We start from the raw sequence: 14,552 nt of genomic DNA on the forward strand, positions 1-14,552 counted from the left end.
GAGAGAATGCATTATTGAAGGTCAAGTGCTTTTGCAAAAGTATCTTAAGTATTAAAGATGTAGTTTAACTCAGACTGGTGTGTTTGTAACTCTCCTCATTTGGTAATGCAGAAATTAGCCACCACAGTATGTACTCTGTACCGGTTTTCTTGACAGGGTTCTCACATTTGATACTTATAAGGTATTTTCACTGGGGAAGTATAAAAGAAGGGGATGGGGCAATGTACCAATACCAATAGTGCAAAAGAGGAAATTGCATAAAACATGTACATCCACTTTCTCACCCAAATGATAATAATCCACCGCAGCTACTTTGCAGCTACTTTCGTGAGTGGAGACACTCTCATATAAGACGAGGCACACAGGAAACAAAGTGCAAGAATACAAGTCATTTTCATTTGCAAAGGTTGAGTGGTGCAATATTTTCCTCACCTCATGCTAGTGAACAAAGTGAGGGAGAAGATGTCCAGGCAGGGACCCCTCTGCCTGCTCACCTGCATGGCAGCCATGGGTAAGCGCTGACTATCAGGATTTCACTCAGCTTAATATTCAATTACATATTAAAGTGGTTGGAGAAAACCTCAGCTGAACTCGTAAAAAAGTAAATGACTTACATATTTTAAATTACAGTTTATTTTTTGGGGAGCTGAGTATGAAATACTGAAGTATGTTGAACCGTTCACACCATTGTAACCAATAAGTATAGTTGAAGTAGAGGAGGATATGTTTTCAAATGGATGCTTAACTTGCACAGGGATCATTTATGAATCTTCCACTAACATGGTTCTGTGGCAATGCACCACATAACCAATAAGCAAAGCATTAACAATGAAGGTTCCAACACACACTGGACCAGAGCCATTTATTTGGGCTGGACTAACCAATTATGGGACCCAGGGCAAGAATGTATTTAACCAACTGTTAGCCTAAATGTAATTCAGAACACAGTGCCATGTTGTAACGATTTGGGAGAAGCCCAGGTAACGTATAGGCTAACCTGGGAATGTACATCCACATACTCACCCAAATGATAGTGAACTACCACAGCTACTTTTGGGGGTGGAGACACCTCATATAAGAAGAGGCACACAGGAAACAAAGTGCAGGAAGACAAGTAAGTTTCATTTGCAAAGGTTGAGTGTTGCAATATTTTCCTCACTGCATGCTAGTGAACAAAGAGAAATAGAAGATGTCCAGGCAGGGACCCCTCTGCCTACTCACCTGCATGGCAGCCATGGGTAAGCGCTGATTATCAGGATTTCACTCAACTTAATATTCAATTACATATTAAAGGGGTTGGACAAAACATCATTAGCTCAAATAGTAAAAAGAAGTAAATTACTTTCAATATTACACGTTTTAAATTACAGTTTAGTTTTAGTTTTGCTATTCCTGACTAAATCTAAATATGTTGAACTGTTCACACCATTGCAATCAGTAGACAAACTTGAAGTACTGTAGAGGAGGATATGTTTTCAAAATGGATGCTTAACTTGCACAAGGATAATTTATGTAAAAGGAAGGTGCCTAATGTTGCCATTGCCATCGACTAATGGGGATCAAAAATTCAATGCTCTGAATTTAATTTACTTGTTAGATGCTCCATTGTCACTATTTGGGGGCTTTTTAGAAAACAGAACTAGTCATACAGTATCTTGTGGTTTCAAGTCAATAACGGTAACCGACTTCCACTTTTTTAAATTTAAGGCAGTAGTTGGTTGGGACCATAGGTCACTTAACCTTTTAAACCTAGATACAACTTCCTTGTCGATTCATGTGTTTTAGTCACTCAATGATAAGCATTAACTTTTGGCCATTTATCACACATTTTTCATAGTGAAAAAGTTATAAAGAAGTTATTTACAATGTTACAGCTACATTAACTATTGATGGCAGTTCTGGTTGAACCACAGTAGCCTATAGCACACCTATGTTCAGTCAAAAAAATGTAAATGATGATTCCTCAAAATACGTTTATGCACCTTTTCATCCATGTGCACATCTTACACATTGAACCTTTACTTGTTTTCACCAGAGCCTGCGCCAGACTATGATCAGCTGGGGGTATTTATTATGAAGAGCTATATGATATTTAAATCTGTCTCTGGTGGATATTCTATGACCCGGTCTTACATAGCACAGGTCAGGGGGTATGGCAGCCTAGGCCTACGAATGATTGATTAATATATGAATTACCCAAATTTGTAACACATCTCTGTCTTCACTATTCCCGTCTTGCGCAATTCACGCATCTCTGCAAGCATCGGCTCCACTGGCCTCTCTCTCTTCCCCTCTCCTCTCTCTATTGATAATAGCTCTTGTACGAGTATCCTAGCTCAATGCAAGTCCCAGGAATAGCAATATAGTTTGGTCACTTATTTTGAGCAATTTCTTTTAACTAATAGGGAGAAGCAGCTTGCTCTTGCTTGTTGAGTATAAAATAGGCTACAGGGTTGGCAATGAACTGGCGGGCAGTTTGACTGGCTAGAGCATGTAGCTCTGGTGTAGTAATATTTATATCAATAAATGACTGTATCCAAATGTTGATAGAAGGTTTTTTGGGTGGGCACAAAAGTCAAAAGTCAAAGTCATTGCCCCCCGCCCCAATGCCCCCATAGTGCCGGCACTGGTTTTCACTGACCACAATCTAAAATATGAAAATATGCCAATTTCCTGTGTTGTAGGGAAGATCGGATATCGAACATTTGTGTGAAATGCTGTTTAGATGACGTATTTTATTGTAAATCGTGGATTAGGCCTTATAGACAGCAAATATTAAAGAATATAATTTTTATGCATCTAACCCAAATAGTTGTGTCTATCATCCGATTGTACCCTTCTTTATTTTCACTCGCCAGCTGTCTCTTCAATGGCTTTCAACATCGATGAAGCAAACCCAAAAATCTACAAGGGGGCAGAACAGGATTTCTTTGGATACAAAGTCCTGCAATTCATATCTGGCAAGGAGAAAGGGCAAGTGTTACTGTTATCGTCATAGTGAAAAATGCTAAGTATTACAAACTTAATCTGCAAAACAATATCACAAACCTGAGGAAACAAAAATGACCAGAAAAATGCACCTGTATCTGCAAACATGCACTATATATATCCATAGCTATGTATTTAGAAATATATATATGTTTCTGTAAGCTCCAAAAGTATTGGGACAGTTACACATTTTTTGTTGTTTTGGCTCTGTACTCCAGCACTTTGGATTTTAAATGATATAATGACTATGAGGTTAAAGTGCAGACTGGCAGCTTTAATTTGAGGGTATCTTCATCCGTGTCTGGTGAAGCGTTTAGAAAGTACAACACCTTTTGAGTGTTAGACGTACAAATATCACACCCCAAGACATGCTAACCTCTCACCACTACAATAACAGGGGAGTTTATGCCTCTGTAACTTTCTCACTCATTGTTATTCAAGACTCATTGAGGATTATCCTTTCATGGTAGCATCCACATATTATATTCTTCTTTCGTTTCTTAAATGATGTGAGCTGCATCCAATGCCCATGACTAATGTGCATCAGTGTATTAGTTATGCATACGTTGATGGAATGGAAATTCTGACTTGTGTTCCGTCAAATCACACCTCTGACAACATCCTGCTTTCCTCCTTCACCATGCCGTTGCTATTCTAACCTTAGTAACCAAAAGAAAACAGATATACAAAAGTAATTTACCACATTGTCAGAAATGTTATGCAACCATTCTTGATCTAAAGTTTGTCATATGTATAACAAGTGTATGCAGTCTCATCTAAATTGGCCAAACTAACCTTTTTATTTTTCGCACACAGGGTAATGGTCAGTGCGCCACATCAGAAGAACGGATCTGGTGGAATCTGTAGATGTGCTCAAGACCGAACAAACTGTACAGACTGTTACACTCCTCAAGGTAGAGATGGATGTTGATGATGCACTATACTGTACTTACTGGACTGCAATTTAGAAAGGTGGCTACCTTAACAAAATGAATAATTATAAGTATTATTAGAACATGTAACACCTATCACGGTAACCATGGCTAATCGAGTATTAAAATATTGTTGAAATGTCAACAAGATCTTGAAAATGAGAAACACTAGTTGATTCTGCAAGTCTGCCTTTTCCCTTCCAACAGAAACTGACACAATCAAGTACATTGGACTGTCTATGGCTGGACAATCTACTTCTCCTCCAACGTTCACTGTAAGATAACCACCAAACATTTAATTTGATCATGTTCTTGTTTTCAAATACTCCATATGTAATATGTTTGGCAGCATTTACATAGGCAGCCCAATTCTGCATTTTTCTTCACTAATTGGTCTTTTGACCAATCAGATCAGCTCCACCAATTAGTGGAAAAAAGATCAGAATTGGGCTGCCTGTGTAAACCTGAATGACTTGTTTCACTTGAGTTATAAAACAATAGCTAAGCAATCTAAAAATGATCATGCCAAATTCCTGTAACTCTCTCTTTTGAAGACATCTGAGGTCCACCAGAAAATCCATTATTTTATCACATTTACAATGACGTATTCTCCTCATTCAGGCCTGCAGCCCTGGCCTGGCACACGAGTGTGATGGGAACTCCTATCTGAACAGTATCTGTTATCAGTTCAACAGCCAGCTCCACATCACCTCGAACTTCACACCTGCCTTCCAAGGTATAACAGTGAAACTTGAACATATCTGTAGATAAAATAACCTAAGATTTTTTGGTATATATTGACTGTTTATTCATGTCATGCTAAATTACATTAGGATTAGGTCACAAAATATTAATTGTGAATGATAAGATCTGGATTCCTGAATATGTGAAGAATGTTGTGAGTGTTGTACATCATATAGACTTATGTAATTCACTTTCTCTAACAGAATGTACTAAGAAAATAGTGGACCTCGTTTTCCTCTTTGACGGATCAGGAAGCATGACAGCGGATGAATTTGATAAGAACAAAGGTTTCATAAACAATATCATGACAACCCTAAAAAACTCCTCAATCAAGGTATTCTTCCCTTTTAAAGTTCATAACTTAAATCATGCTCGTGAGGTTGCTGAACATACATCTGTTTCTCTACACTCTTAGAAGTAAAGGTGCCTAGAAGAACCATTTGGGTTGCCATTCCGGCGGAACCTTTCCAGTTCAAACAGGTTCCTTGAGGAACCTCTTCTTAAAAGGGTCTTGGAGGAACCCCTGTGTAAAGGTTCAAACCATAACCTTTTTCTGATGGGAGGAGTTACATTTTGAACCTTTTTAATAATATATTGTAGTGGTGGCAGCCTATCAGATTGGAGCCGTGGCTTTCAGATAGGCACTTTTTGGACACCCGTTAGCGTAAATGTCATTCCTGTTCATCATGTTAAGTTTCACACTGCAAACTAAATCCTTTAATATTTATACATATTATATATTTCAATAAAATTGTAATAATATTAATTCTGTTCACATATAGTAATAAAGTGGCAACTATTCCCATTTTGGAAGAGCACAGGCTCTTGAGGAACACCTCTGTAAACCTCATTGACAATACAAAAATATTATTGTTTAACCTTCACATGTGATGACAATACAGCAGAACAGATAAACAGGAGTGACATTTACTCTTACGGGTGGCCTACAAAATATATACTGTATCTTAAAGCCACGCCCATACTAAGCCACGCCTCTACTCCAGGGTTCCTCCACGAACCCAATGCCACATTGAACCATTCAAAGTTCCTCCAAGAACCCCTCAACTAACCAAAGGTGCAAATATGAACCACTTGACTAGCAATGGTTCCTTGAGGAACTCCAGGGGTTCCTTGAAGATCTTCAGGGTTCCTCAAGTCACCACTAATTCTAAGAGTGTATGTGCAATGGAAAGTATGGTATTATGGTAAAGTATGGTATTAGTCAATATTAGTCATCTTTTCCTCTTTTGTAAACGACAGTTCGCAGCGGTTCAGTTCTCAACAAACACCAGGACAGTTTTCAACTTCAGAGACTACCAAGAGGAGAGAGCCTTGACTAAACTTTGGGAAGAAAAGCACATGGCTTATCTAACCAACACACATAAGGCAATAGACTTTGTCTTGTAGGTCCCAGTTGATAATTATTAATCAGTTTTACTTTCAAAGTTCTAACCGAATACTCTGAATCTGATCAAAGAGGAATGTGGTGTAGGAAAGATAGCTTGATCTGTTGTTTGAATACATCTATTTCAGGAACAACATTTTTGAAGACCAAGCTGCCGGCGCCACCGCAGATGCAACTAAAGTACTGGTCATAATAACAGATGGAAATCCCAGTGATAATGATAGAAGGTTAAACTCTATCAGAAGAAGTGATGAGAAAAACATCATCCGCTTTGTCATCGGGGTAAGTCCTATAATACCTATAATACCCCCTACACAACACCACACAATTGTATGACTTAATTCAATTACAACTGTTCATCCTCATGTTAGTTAGCTAATGCTAAAGCAGCAGTATTTTTATCTTCTCCATTTACCATAAACTGTTGTGGGATAATTAGGAGTACAGCAACACCTTCCATCCCTGGATTGAGATACATTTTCAAATTGTTTCACTTGAAGTTCACCGAGGTGCAAATATATTGGCATATGGCCGTTTCGACTAGTTGATCACCAGTGTATACCAGTGTTAGTGCTTTTAATGTATGATTTCAATGTATGCTGCTTACATTCATGTGTGTTTCCCAAATATTACACTAGTTGGGAGTTTTTTAAAGCTGCAATGTATGTACCTTTTTGGGCCACCTGACCAATTTCACATAGAAATGTGTGTTATAGATCTGTCATTCTCATTGAATGCAAGTCTAAGAAGCGGTAGCTCTGGTAGATATCTTCTATGTGCGCTATTTCTATGCTCCCCGTTTTTAAGTTTCGATTTTATATCTTTTACTTTCAGCTTTGTACACCAGCCTCAAACAGCTGAAAATACAATATTTTTGATCATGGAAACTATATTCTACAGCGGTTTGATTCTCCACACTTGCTTGTTTTGTCACAAACTGAAATTAAGCGAACTATTAGAAGTTCATCAACCAGGAAATATCAGAGTGATTTCTGCATAGTGCATCTTTAACCTATTAGAATCCTTTAACATTGTGGTACATGCCACAGGGCCTACACACAACAAAGGCCATACTCTTGATCTCGTGCTGTTCTATGGTCTGAATTTTGATAACTTGGAAACTATTGATGTGTGTGTCTCTGACCATCTCAGTATTGTTTTTAAAATGCTTTCTCCTCCACCTAAAAATGTGTCTGTTCCCACTCCCTCACCCATCAATACCTCCACAACTGCTAGTAAATTTACAAATGCTTTTTAATCCTCTACTAAGGATCCTGTTCTGTGTCATCACACTGATGATTTGCTGAACAGGTTCAATTACATACTGTATGTCAGGCTACGTTTGACTCAGTGGCACCAGATATAACCAATAATAAACTGTCTGCCAGAGTCTCATCTTGGTTAGATGACCACACTCGTTACCCTTAAAAAGGGTTTAAAAAAAATGCTGAACGTGAAAGGAAAGCCTGCAAACTTCAAGTATTCTATGAGATAATGAAGGATCTGATGATAAATTACAATGTTGTGGTTAAAGATGCAAGAGCAAACTACTTCTCTACCCCTGATCTCTGAGAACTCCCACAACTCGAAAATTCTGTTTAAGACAATTGAACATATTGTTTGTGCCAATCGGGCTTCAGCTCACTTCACAGCACTGAAACTGGTTTATTGAAAATCAATAATGAAGTGCTGTGGTGGTCAGGACATTTTGTCATACAGTTATTGTCATGCAAAAGGATTTAAGTAGTTCGCTCTTGAGAAGTAGTTTGCTCTTGCATCTTTAACAACATATATATAATTTGAAACATGTTGTAACGAGTGCACAGGGAGACGGGAAGCAAGTTCAGGAGAGCATAATTTAATAAACAAAACAATAAACACGAACAACGCACAGACAGGAAACTGAAACAGAAACAATAACGCCTGAGGAAGGAACCAAAGGGTTCCAATGGGTGTATATGTGTGTGTGTGTGTGTTTATATATATCAAATCAAATGTATTTATATAGCCCTTCTTACATCAGCAGATATCTCAAAGTGCTGTACAGAAACCCAGCCTAAAACCCCAAACAGCAAGCAATGCAGGTGTAGAAGCACGGTGGCTAGGAAAAACTCCCTAGAAAGGCCAAAACCTAGGAAGAAACCTAGAGAGGAACCAGGCTATGAGGGGTGGCCAGTCCTCTTCTGGCTGTGCCGGCCGGGGTGGAGATTATAACAGAACATGGCCAAGATGTTCAAATGTTCATAAATGACCAGCATGGTGAAATAATAATAATCATAGTAGTTGTCTAGGGTGCAACAAGTCAGGAACTCAAGAGTAAGTGTCAGTTGGCTTTTTCATAGCCGATCTTTGAGAGCATCTCTACCGCTCCTGCTGTCTCTAGAGAGTTGAAAACAGCAGGTCTGGGACAGGTAGCACGTCCGGTGAACAGGTCAGGGTTCCATAGCCGCAGGCAGAACAGTTGAAACTGGAGCAGCAGCACGGCCAGGTGGACTGGGGACAGCAAGGAGTCATCATGCCAGGTAGTCCTGAGGCATGGTCCTAGGGCTCAGGTCCTCCGAGAGAGAGAAAGAAAGAAAGAAAGAAAGAAAGAAAGAAAGAAAGAAAGAAAGAGAGAAAGAAAGAAAGAAAGAAAGAAAGAAAGAAAGAGAGAATTAGAGACAGCATATTTAAATTCACACAGGACACCGGTGTCGTGTCTTTGGGGTACCATTACACTGAAGATATGTTTATCAATTAGCTCCCTGTAATTATTATCACGCGATTAAACTGATTAATCGTTTAATTGTAATTAACTAGGAGATCGGGGCACCAAGGAGAATATTCAGATTACAAAGCTATAATTTTCCTAATATAACTTTCCTGTACTATAATATTCTATTCTATTATAGTATAGGCCGATTATCTTCTTGTTGAATGGTGTATGTTGAATGGTGTATTTTACCTCCAGTCCAGTCTCATTCCAAACGTCGTAAATTGTTGTATCTGCACGAACCCAGTCTTTACTGAAATCATCCATACATCAATTGTCTTAAAATCATTTATTTACTACACTAAGTAATTAACAGAAAAACATACACACAGTAATTATCGTCACAAAGGATTGGTATAGTAATGTGCCCTACTGGCTAACAAGCATGGCTGGTCTGTTAGACAATGGGTCATAAACGGTCAGCTGAGAAGTTTACACAGAGTTCATTAATATTAACAATTGACAATTGAAGGCTCACTCATTCGGGAACAATTGCAATCAATATATATATTTACGCTCATGTGTCGTCGTGATCCTTGTTCGAGAGTTCTGTTCTGTTGGGGAGTTTTGTCCGCGTTCTCTTTCTCTCTCTCTCTCTCGGTTAGAATGGATCTTTCAGAGCGACATTCATTAATGTCGTCATAGAATGGTTGTTTCGTTGGTCTTCGCGTTTGATGATATAATTTACTTAGCTGCAGACTAATAATTAATATCAAAGACTTGTTCTTATTCTGTCGGTATCAATAGTCTAAAAGTTAACCACGTGGTATGGTTCACTTTCAGTAGAGGAATTGGAAGGTAAAACCTATTAGCCAACGGAGTGTAGGCCTGGTCTGGGGAAATGTAAATCAAGGGGTGTTTTATAGTGCCCATAGAACAGCTTGTCAAATGACGCCTGGTCCTGTATGGGTCCCTGGGGGCGTGCCTATGGCTGAGTTAGATTTGGTTACAGAAATACAATTCTATCACATTACATCAGTACATAGCATCTCAATGTCTTACAAAAGCTTTATCCTTATTAATACATTCTATACAACCATTATGATGCTATTATATAAACAGTTTTATGGTAATATGGCTATATTGTCTCTTCTGAGTATCACAAAATTGTACCAAGCGGATCAGTTCGTAGCTGGATTCTTCACCAATCTTCCATACCTTCTCCAGAACACAAAATGTCGCTTGGCTTTCCAATTCTATGAGTTGGAAGAATTTCCTGTGTCTCTCTATGGGCCAAGTGGCCAGAGACTCTCCTGGAATTTTAGAGTTTTTACAACCCTTTACACACAGGGTGGATTGGGGTGGGAGGTAGGTTGGGTGGTGGTGCAACAGGGAGGGGGGGGTCAACTGTCCTCCCTGTACCAAAAGAGGCCAACGTCATGACATACCCCCTGGTGGTTTGGATCTTGTTTATCCTGCAAGTTACAAATCAACATAAAATCATGATCACGTGATGTCCCATTGGTAGATCATCGTTGCAGTCCTCTCTGGTGGTTGAACTTGGTAGGCTCTCTGAAAGCGGAGCCGTCCACCACAAGGATGGGCAGTTGATGTCCGGTTGGTGATCGCCGTTGCGGTCTCCTCAATTGGTGTACCTTGGTAGGTTCCCTGGAAGCTGTAAAGTACCCCAGGAAGGGCCAGGGGATGTCCTGGTTGGTGATTGCCGTTGCGGTCCCCCCCTCTGGTGGTTTACCTTGGTAGTCTCTCCGGATTTGGGGTCGCCGTTCCGGACCCGTCGTCCAGACTGGAAGATCTGGGCAGTAACTTAGGCAGATGTTAACAACGCACACACACTCATGAAATATATATAATTACATTCATTCCCCAATGAGCGGCGTTGTGGCACTAAGTGATGGTTGTATGGGGAAATGTTTATGGCTCTATCACTTCCTAAGTGTCAAAGGAACTGAACCGAAAAGGAATGAAAGCATAAACAAAACAAAAATATACAAAATATAGTTCACACAAAAAATCATCTAATTGGACTGTATTCTATATACGTCCAATGTTCTGGCAAAATGATTATCATGGCATTGTCTCTAATGACATATCTAGGGTTTTTCCTACTTGGTGTGTTGCTTAGGCGCTATCCTAAGTTGATAACTATATGATAAGTCTACAGCTGTAATGCACCAGTTTTGGGCAGTCTACAGGTATGACCTACGGACTTCTGGGAAGAAAACTGGTGAGTGCTGTAGAGTCAAAGGCCTAGAAGTAAATGTTCAACTTTACTAAGGCTGGTATATTGCTTGGGCCCTTAAGTGGTCCTAGCATAAATCCTAATTGGATGTTCCGTTGTGCATGTGCGCTTATGCTTACACAAGCGCGCATGTCAAGGGAAGAAAACCAAGTATCCGGGCAGATTACAACTTGTTCAGAATGAGTCTGACGTAGTCAGGTAATTTTCAGGTCAATGCCTGGAGGTCAGTCAGAATTGGTGTCAAGGGAGTCTGTAGTAGTTTTTCTACAAGTCACTGTCTTCCCCTATTGTAGTGGCGATAGGTATGAAGTCTATTTCATAGCTATGTTATCCACGGAGGAGCTAACCTCACGACGGAAGTACTCTTTAAGTATTGGACCAGTCATACGTGGTGTGATCGTGGTTCATGACTTCTAATAATTTTACTCCTGAATGGAGGGTCCTATTTATTAGTGACATGTGTGTTAACCATTGGAAGAGTGCACTGGAGATTCCCCTCCACGTGTTGCACTCTGAGTGACTCCTATGTCGCTGTTGTCAATGGTAATTTGATTGGTTAAGTCTCTAACCTTCTTACTGATTGTAGCTGGACTGACTGTTGCTCGTATTGGTACTGGTACTCAAGGGGACCAGTTATCCTACCGATTTATTCTGAAATATTATCTACCGGAACACATGATTGGAGCATTTTACTAGTTGTATCGTAGTGGAACCTACGCATGGCAAAGAATGATTATTGATGCCATTAGTTTTGGAGGTGGACAAGTCCACTGGACTTCCTTTACGACCAGTGTGGTACACCTCAGTACTATCTTAGATGTCTTCTAAGATAATCCCCGTCTAGGGGCCTGTCTGCTCCTCACTGTTCTCATAGGAGAGTTTACAACTAGATTTGATGTATGCTCTGGCGGCCTCGTACGGTGTTGTCCGTAGTCTTGACCCCCCCACCGGCCTCGATGAGGCTCATCATGGGTCTGGGCTACTATTCCCCCCCTTTGTGCCTCGGGACCCCCCCACCAGCGGTTGGTGTTGGTGTCCGATGCGCAAACGAGAAGATCGGACCCTACGTACGAGTTTTCAGCAGCCGCGTTGTTATGAGAGTGGCTGTAACCTTTCAACCAAATCTCCTGGTGTTTGTGCTTCAAAACGCTCAGTGGCTGTCGAGGCATGTCAGTCACCACCGCGTCCGCGTGTGGCAACCTCTTCATTACCTGCGAACTGAGACGAGGATATCGGTCTGTGATATCGCAAAGTGTTTCACAAGTGGGAGTCATCGGGTCAGTTGCTGGACTGACGCCATTAGTGTCATTGTAAGGGGTGACAGTCCCCCCAAAGCGGAAGGTGTATCATCGGAAGCAGAGTATACTCTGCGCATCAATGTTTTTCTTGCTGGGACGGCCGCAGTGCTTGTGGAAGTGTCCAAAGGGAAAGAAAAGTTCATCTCAACTACCGTATTACATGACTGCAAGGAGGAGGGAAGTTTCTTATTCACAGAGACAGCTGTCTCGAAATCATGAAAAGAATGGTCAATCAGGTTGGCTGATGGAATGTGTTGAGATATCGTACTATCTCCGTGGATTGGATTTTGTACCAAGAGGTTTCTAAACGTCTTTTTCTCAAGGGGTGCTTTCGACAGATACCCCTCGTGAAGGACTGCGTTGCAGCTAGCGTTAGGGGGAGACGGTGTGGTCAGTGGAGAAGGCACTGTGGCCTGTGACCATACCTGGTTGGTTTTCCAATCCATCAATGGGAGTAACCGATCCATCAAGTCTGCGCCAAGTAGCAGGGTTACAGTTTCGAGGCTGGTAACATACACAGGGTGAACGAGCGATACGTCCTGGAAGTGTAGTTTCAGCATGACTCTCAATGTGAGAGGCGAGGTAGTCTGAGTGACCCCTCGAAGTTTAGTGTCGCATCATTCCACTTTTAACCAACGTTTAGTTGGTTTCAAAGCCCTTTTGAGATCATCAAACAATGTTTGAGTGATGAGTGATATTGTCGCACCCGAATCAATTAGCGCATGACAAGCTAAACAGTCCTCCAGGACTGTTTCCAGGTATGGCCGTTTAGATTCGTGGTTAGTGGACATATTCCCCACAAAGTGGAGTGGTCGTTCGCAACGACGTGATGTGCCATGTCTGTTCAAGATGGAAGCAGATTGACTTTTCCGATTTTGAGTGGGCTTGGCTTTAACGAAGCGTTTGACCTTTTTCTTCGCAACTTCTGTATCAGAGTCTATAGACAGAGCCCGGGGGCTTGTTTCTTGATCAAGCGGGCCCTGGATAGGGTTTTGAATGAGAGCGGGAGAAATTTGAACTTTAACGTCCATGCTATGGGTGTTAATTCCTGCGGACCTGGTGTCCGGTAATTCCCCGTCTAGTCCTTGTGACTTATCTTTTACCCTTTTCTCAAATTGTTCTCGCTTAAGTTCTTCCCGTAATGGGACTTCTGGAGAACATTGGTCTACGTTTTGATCGTCCTTCAACCCTTTGTTACCCTTGTGCTCTGACACTTTTGGTGGGTTGGGTGCAGGAACGTAGCGAACGGGTCGATTGTAGCGGTAGTCATGTTGATGGCTACGTACTTTACAGTTATTTCGACCGCGGAGGTTATTGGAATCATGGTTTCGTGGTAGAAACTGTTGTTGTGCGTCATCTCTCGACGCTCCAATACCTGATAATGCACCCTCTAACTGGAGTGAGTGCTCCTGGTTAAACTTCAAAACTGAGTGGTCAGGGCTCTTAGCGTTGTGAACTTTTGATGCCTCAAAAGCTGAGCTTGCAAGCTCTCTGAGTTGTAAGATAGGCAAGCCAACGTGGGCTGCAGGGCCCAAGTAGGTAATGAAGGTGGGATACATGTTCGACAGAAACCGTTGTTTGAATGGTAACAGCTCTTCCATTCCTGTTTCTGTGAGTAGGCCAAAGTAAGCTGAACGAAGCCTATGATAGAAAGCTTGTGGGTGTTCGTTCCGAGCTTGTTTGACGGTGTTAGCCAGCGAGCTATCGTGTTTGCGAGTCGCAGAACCACTGAATTCTAATTTCAAAGCTGTGGCAAGTTTAGCATAGTCATTTAGCACGTGTTGCTGTTGTAGACGAATGGACCTCGTCACGTGTCTATTCGACGTTCGCTTCAACAGGTAAACCCTGTCAGAACCCGTAGCGTTCGGGTAGCCACCCAACGCGTCCTCTATGTCAGCTAGGAACGTCTCAGTATCGTTTGGCTGACCTGGAACGGGGTCAAAGGTGGGGAAATTCTTGACGAGTTTGTCAAGGTATTCCGCGCCAAGCGGGCGGAGAGGGTTGGCTTTATCCTGTGGAGAGATTGGGGCCGAAAGGCCAAGAGAAGAAGCCAAGCCTTGTTGTTGTTGGCCAAGAGGCGCCATATTACTCAGTGCCAAAGGGCCAAGAGGAGAAGACTGAGGGACACATGAGGGAGGCAAGGTCTGAAACCTATTGTCTTCACTCCTGTGAGTACAGGGCTCCGGTTGCTTGGATGGGAAGTCGCGCTGTAGAGCGTGACCATTCTGGATTT

At 41.4% G+C, this 14,552-nt stretch overlaps 1 protein-coding gene across 3 annotated transcripts in view; it reads left to right on the forward strand.

Moving 5' to 3' along the window:
* Positions 1-289: 289 nt before the first annotated feature.
* The window catches only part of LOC106588086 (integrin alpha-L), a 38,367-nt gene continuing 24,104 nt past the window's right edge, over positions 290-14,552 (forward strand). The window contains exons 1-9 of one of the 3 annotated variants that reach the window (XM_014176755.3): positions 319-511; positions 1,170-1,238; positions 2,859-2,973; positions 3,805-3,902; positions 4,128-4,195; positions 4,542-4,656; positions 4,868-4,998; positions 5,925-6,067; positions 6,198-6,351. In XM_014176755.3, coding sequence (XP_014032230.2) covers positions 1,190-1,238; positions 2,859-2,973; positions 3,805-3,902; positions 4,128-4,195; positions 4,542-4,656; positions 4,868-4,998; positions 5,925-6,067; positions 6,198-6,351 — 873 coding nt within the window. In that variant the 5' untranslated portion in view covers positions 319-511; positions 1,170-1,189. Of the gene's footprint in view, positions 512-1,069; positions 1,239-2,858; positions 2,974-3,804; positions 3,903-4,127; positions 4,196-4,541; positions 4,657-4,867; positions 4,999-5,924; positions 6,068-6,197; positions 6,352-14,552 lie in introns of those variants that run through there. The other 2 variants (XM_014176753.3, XM_014176754.3) reach the window with 2 other exon arrangements.

The sequence above is a fragment of the Salmo salar genome, chromosome 02 (genome assembly GCF_965601325.2).
Source record: "Salmo salar chromosome 02, fSalSal1, whole genome shotgun sequence".
Lineage (NCBI taxonomy): Eukaryota > Metazoa > Chordata > Actinopteri > Salmoniformes > Salmonidae > Salmo > Salmo salar.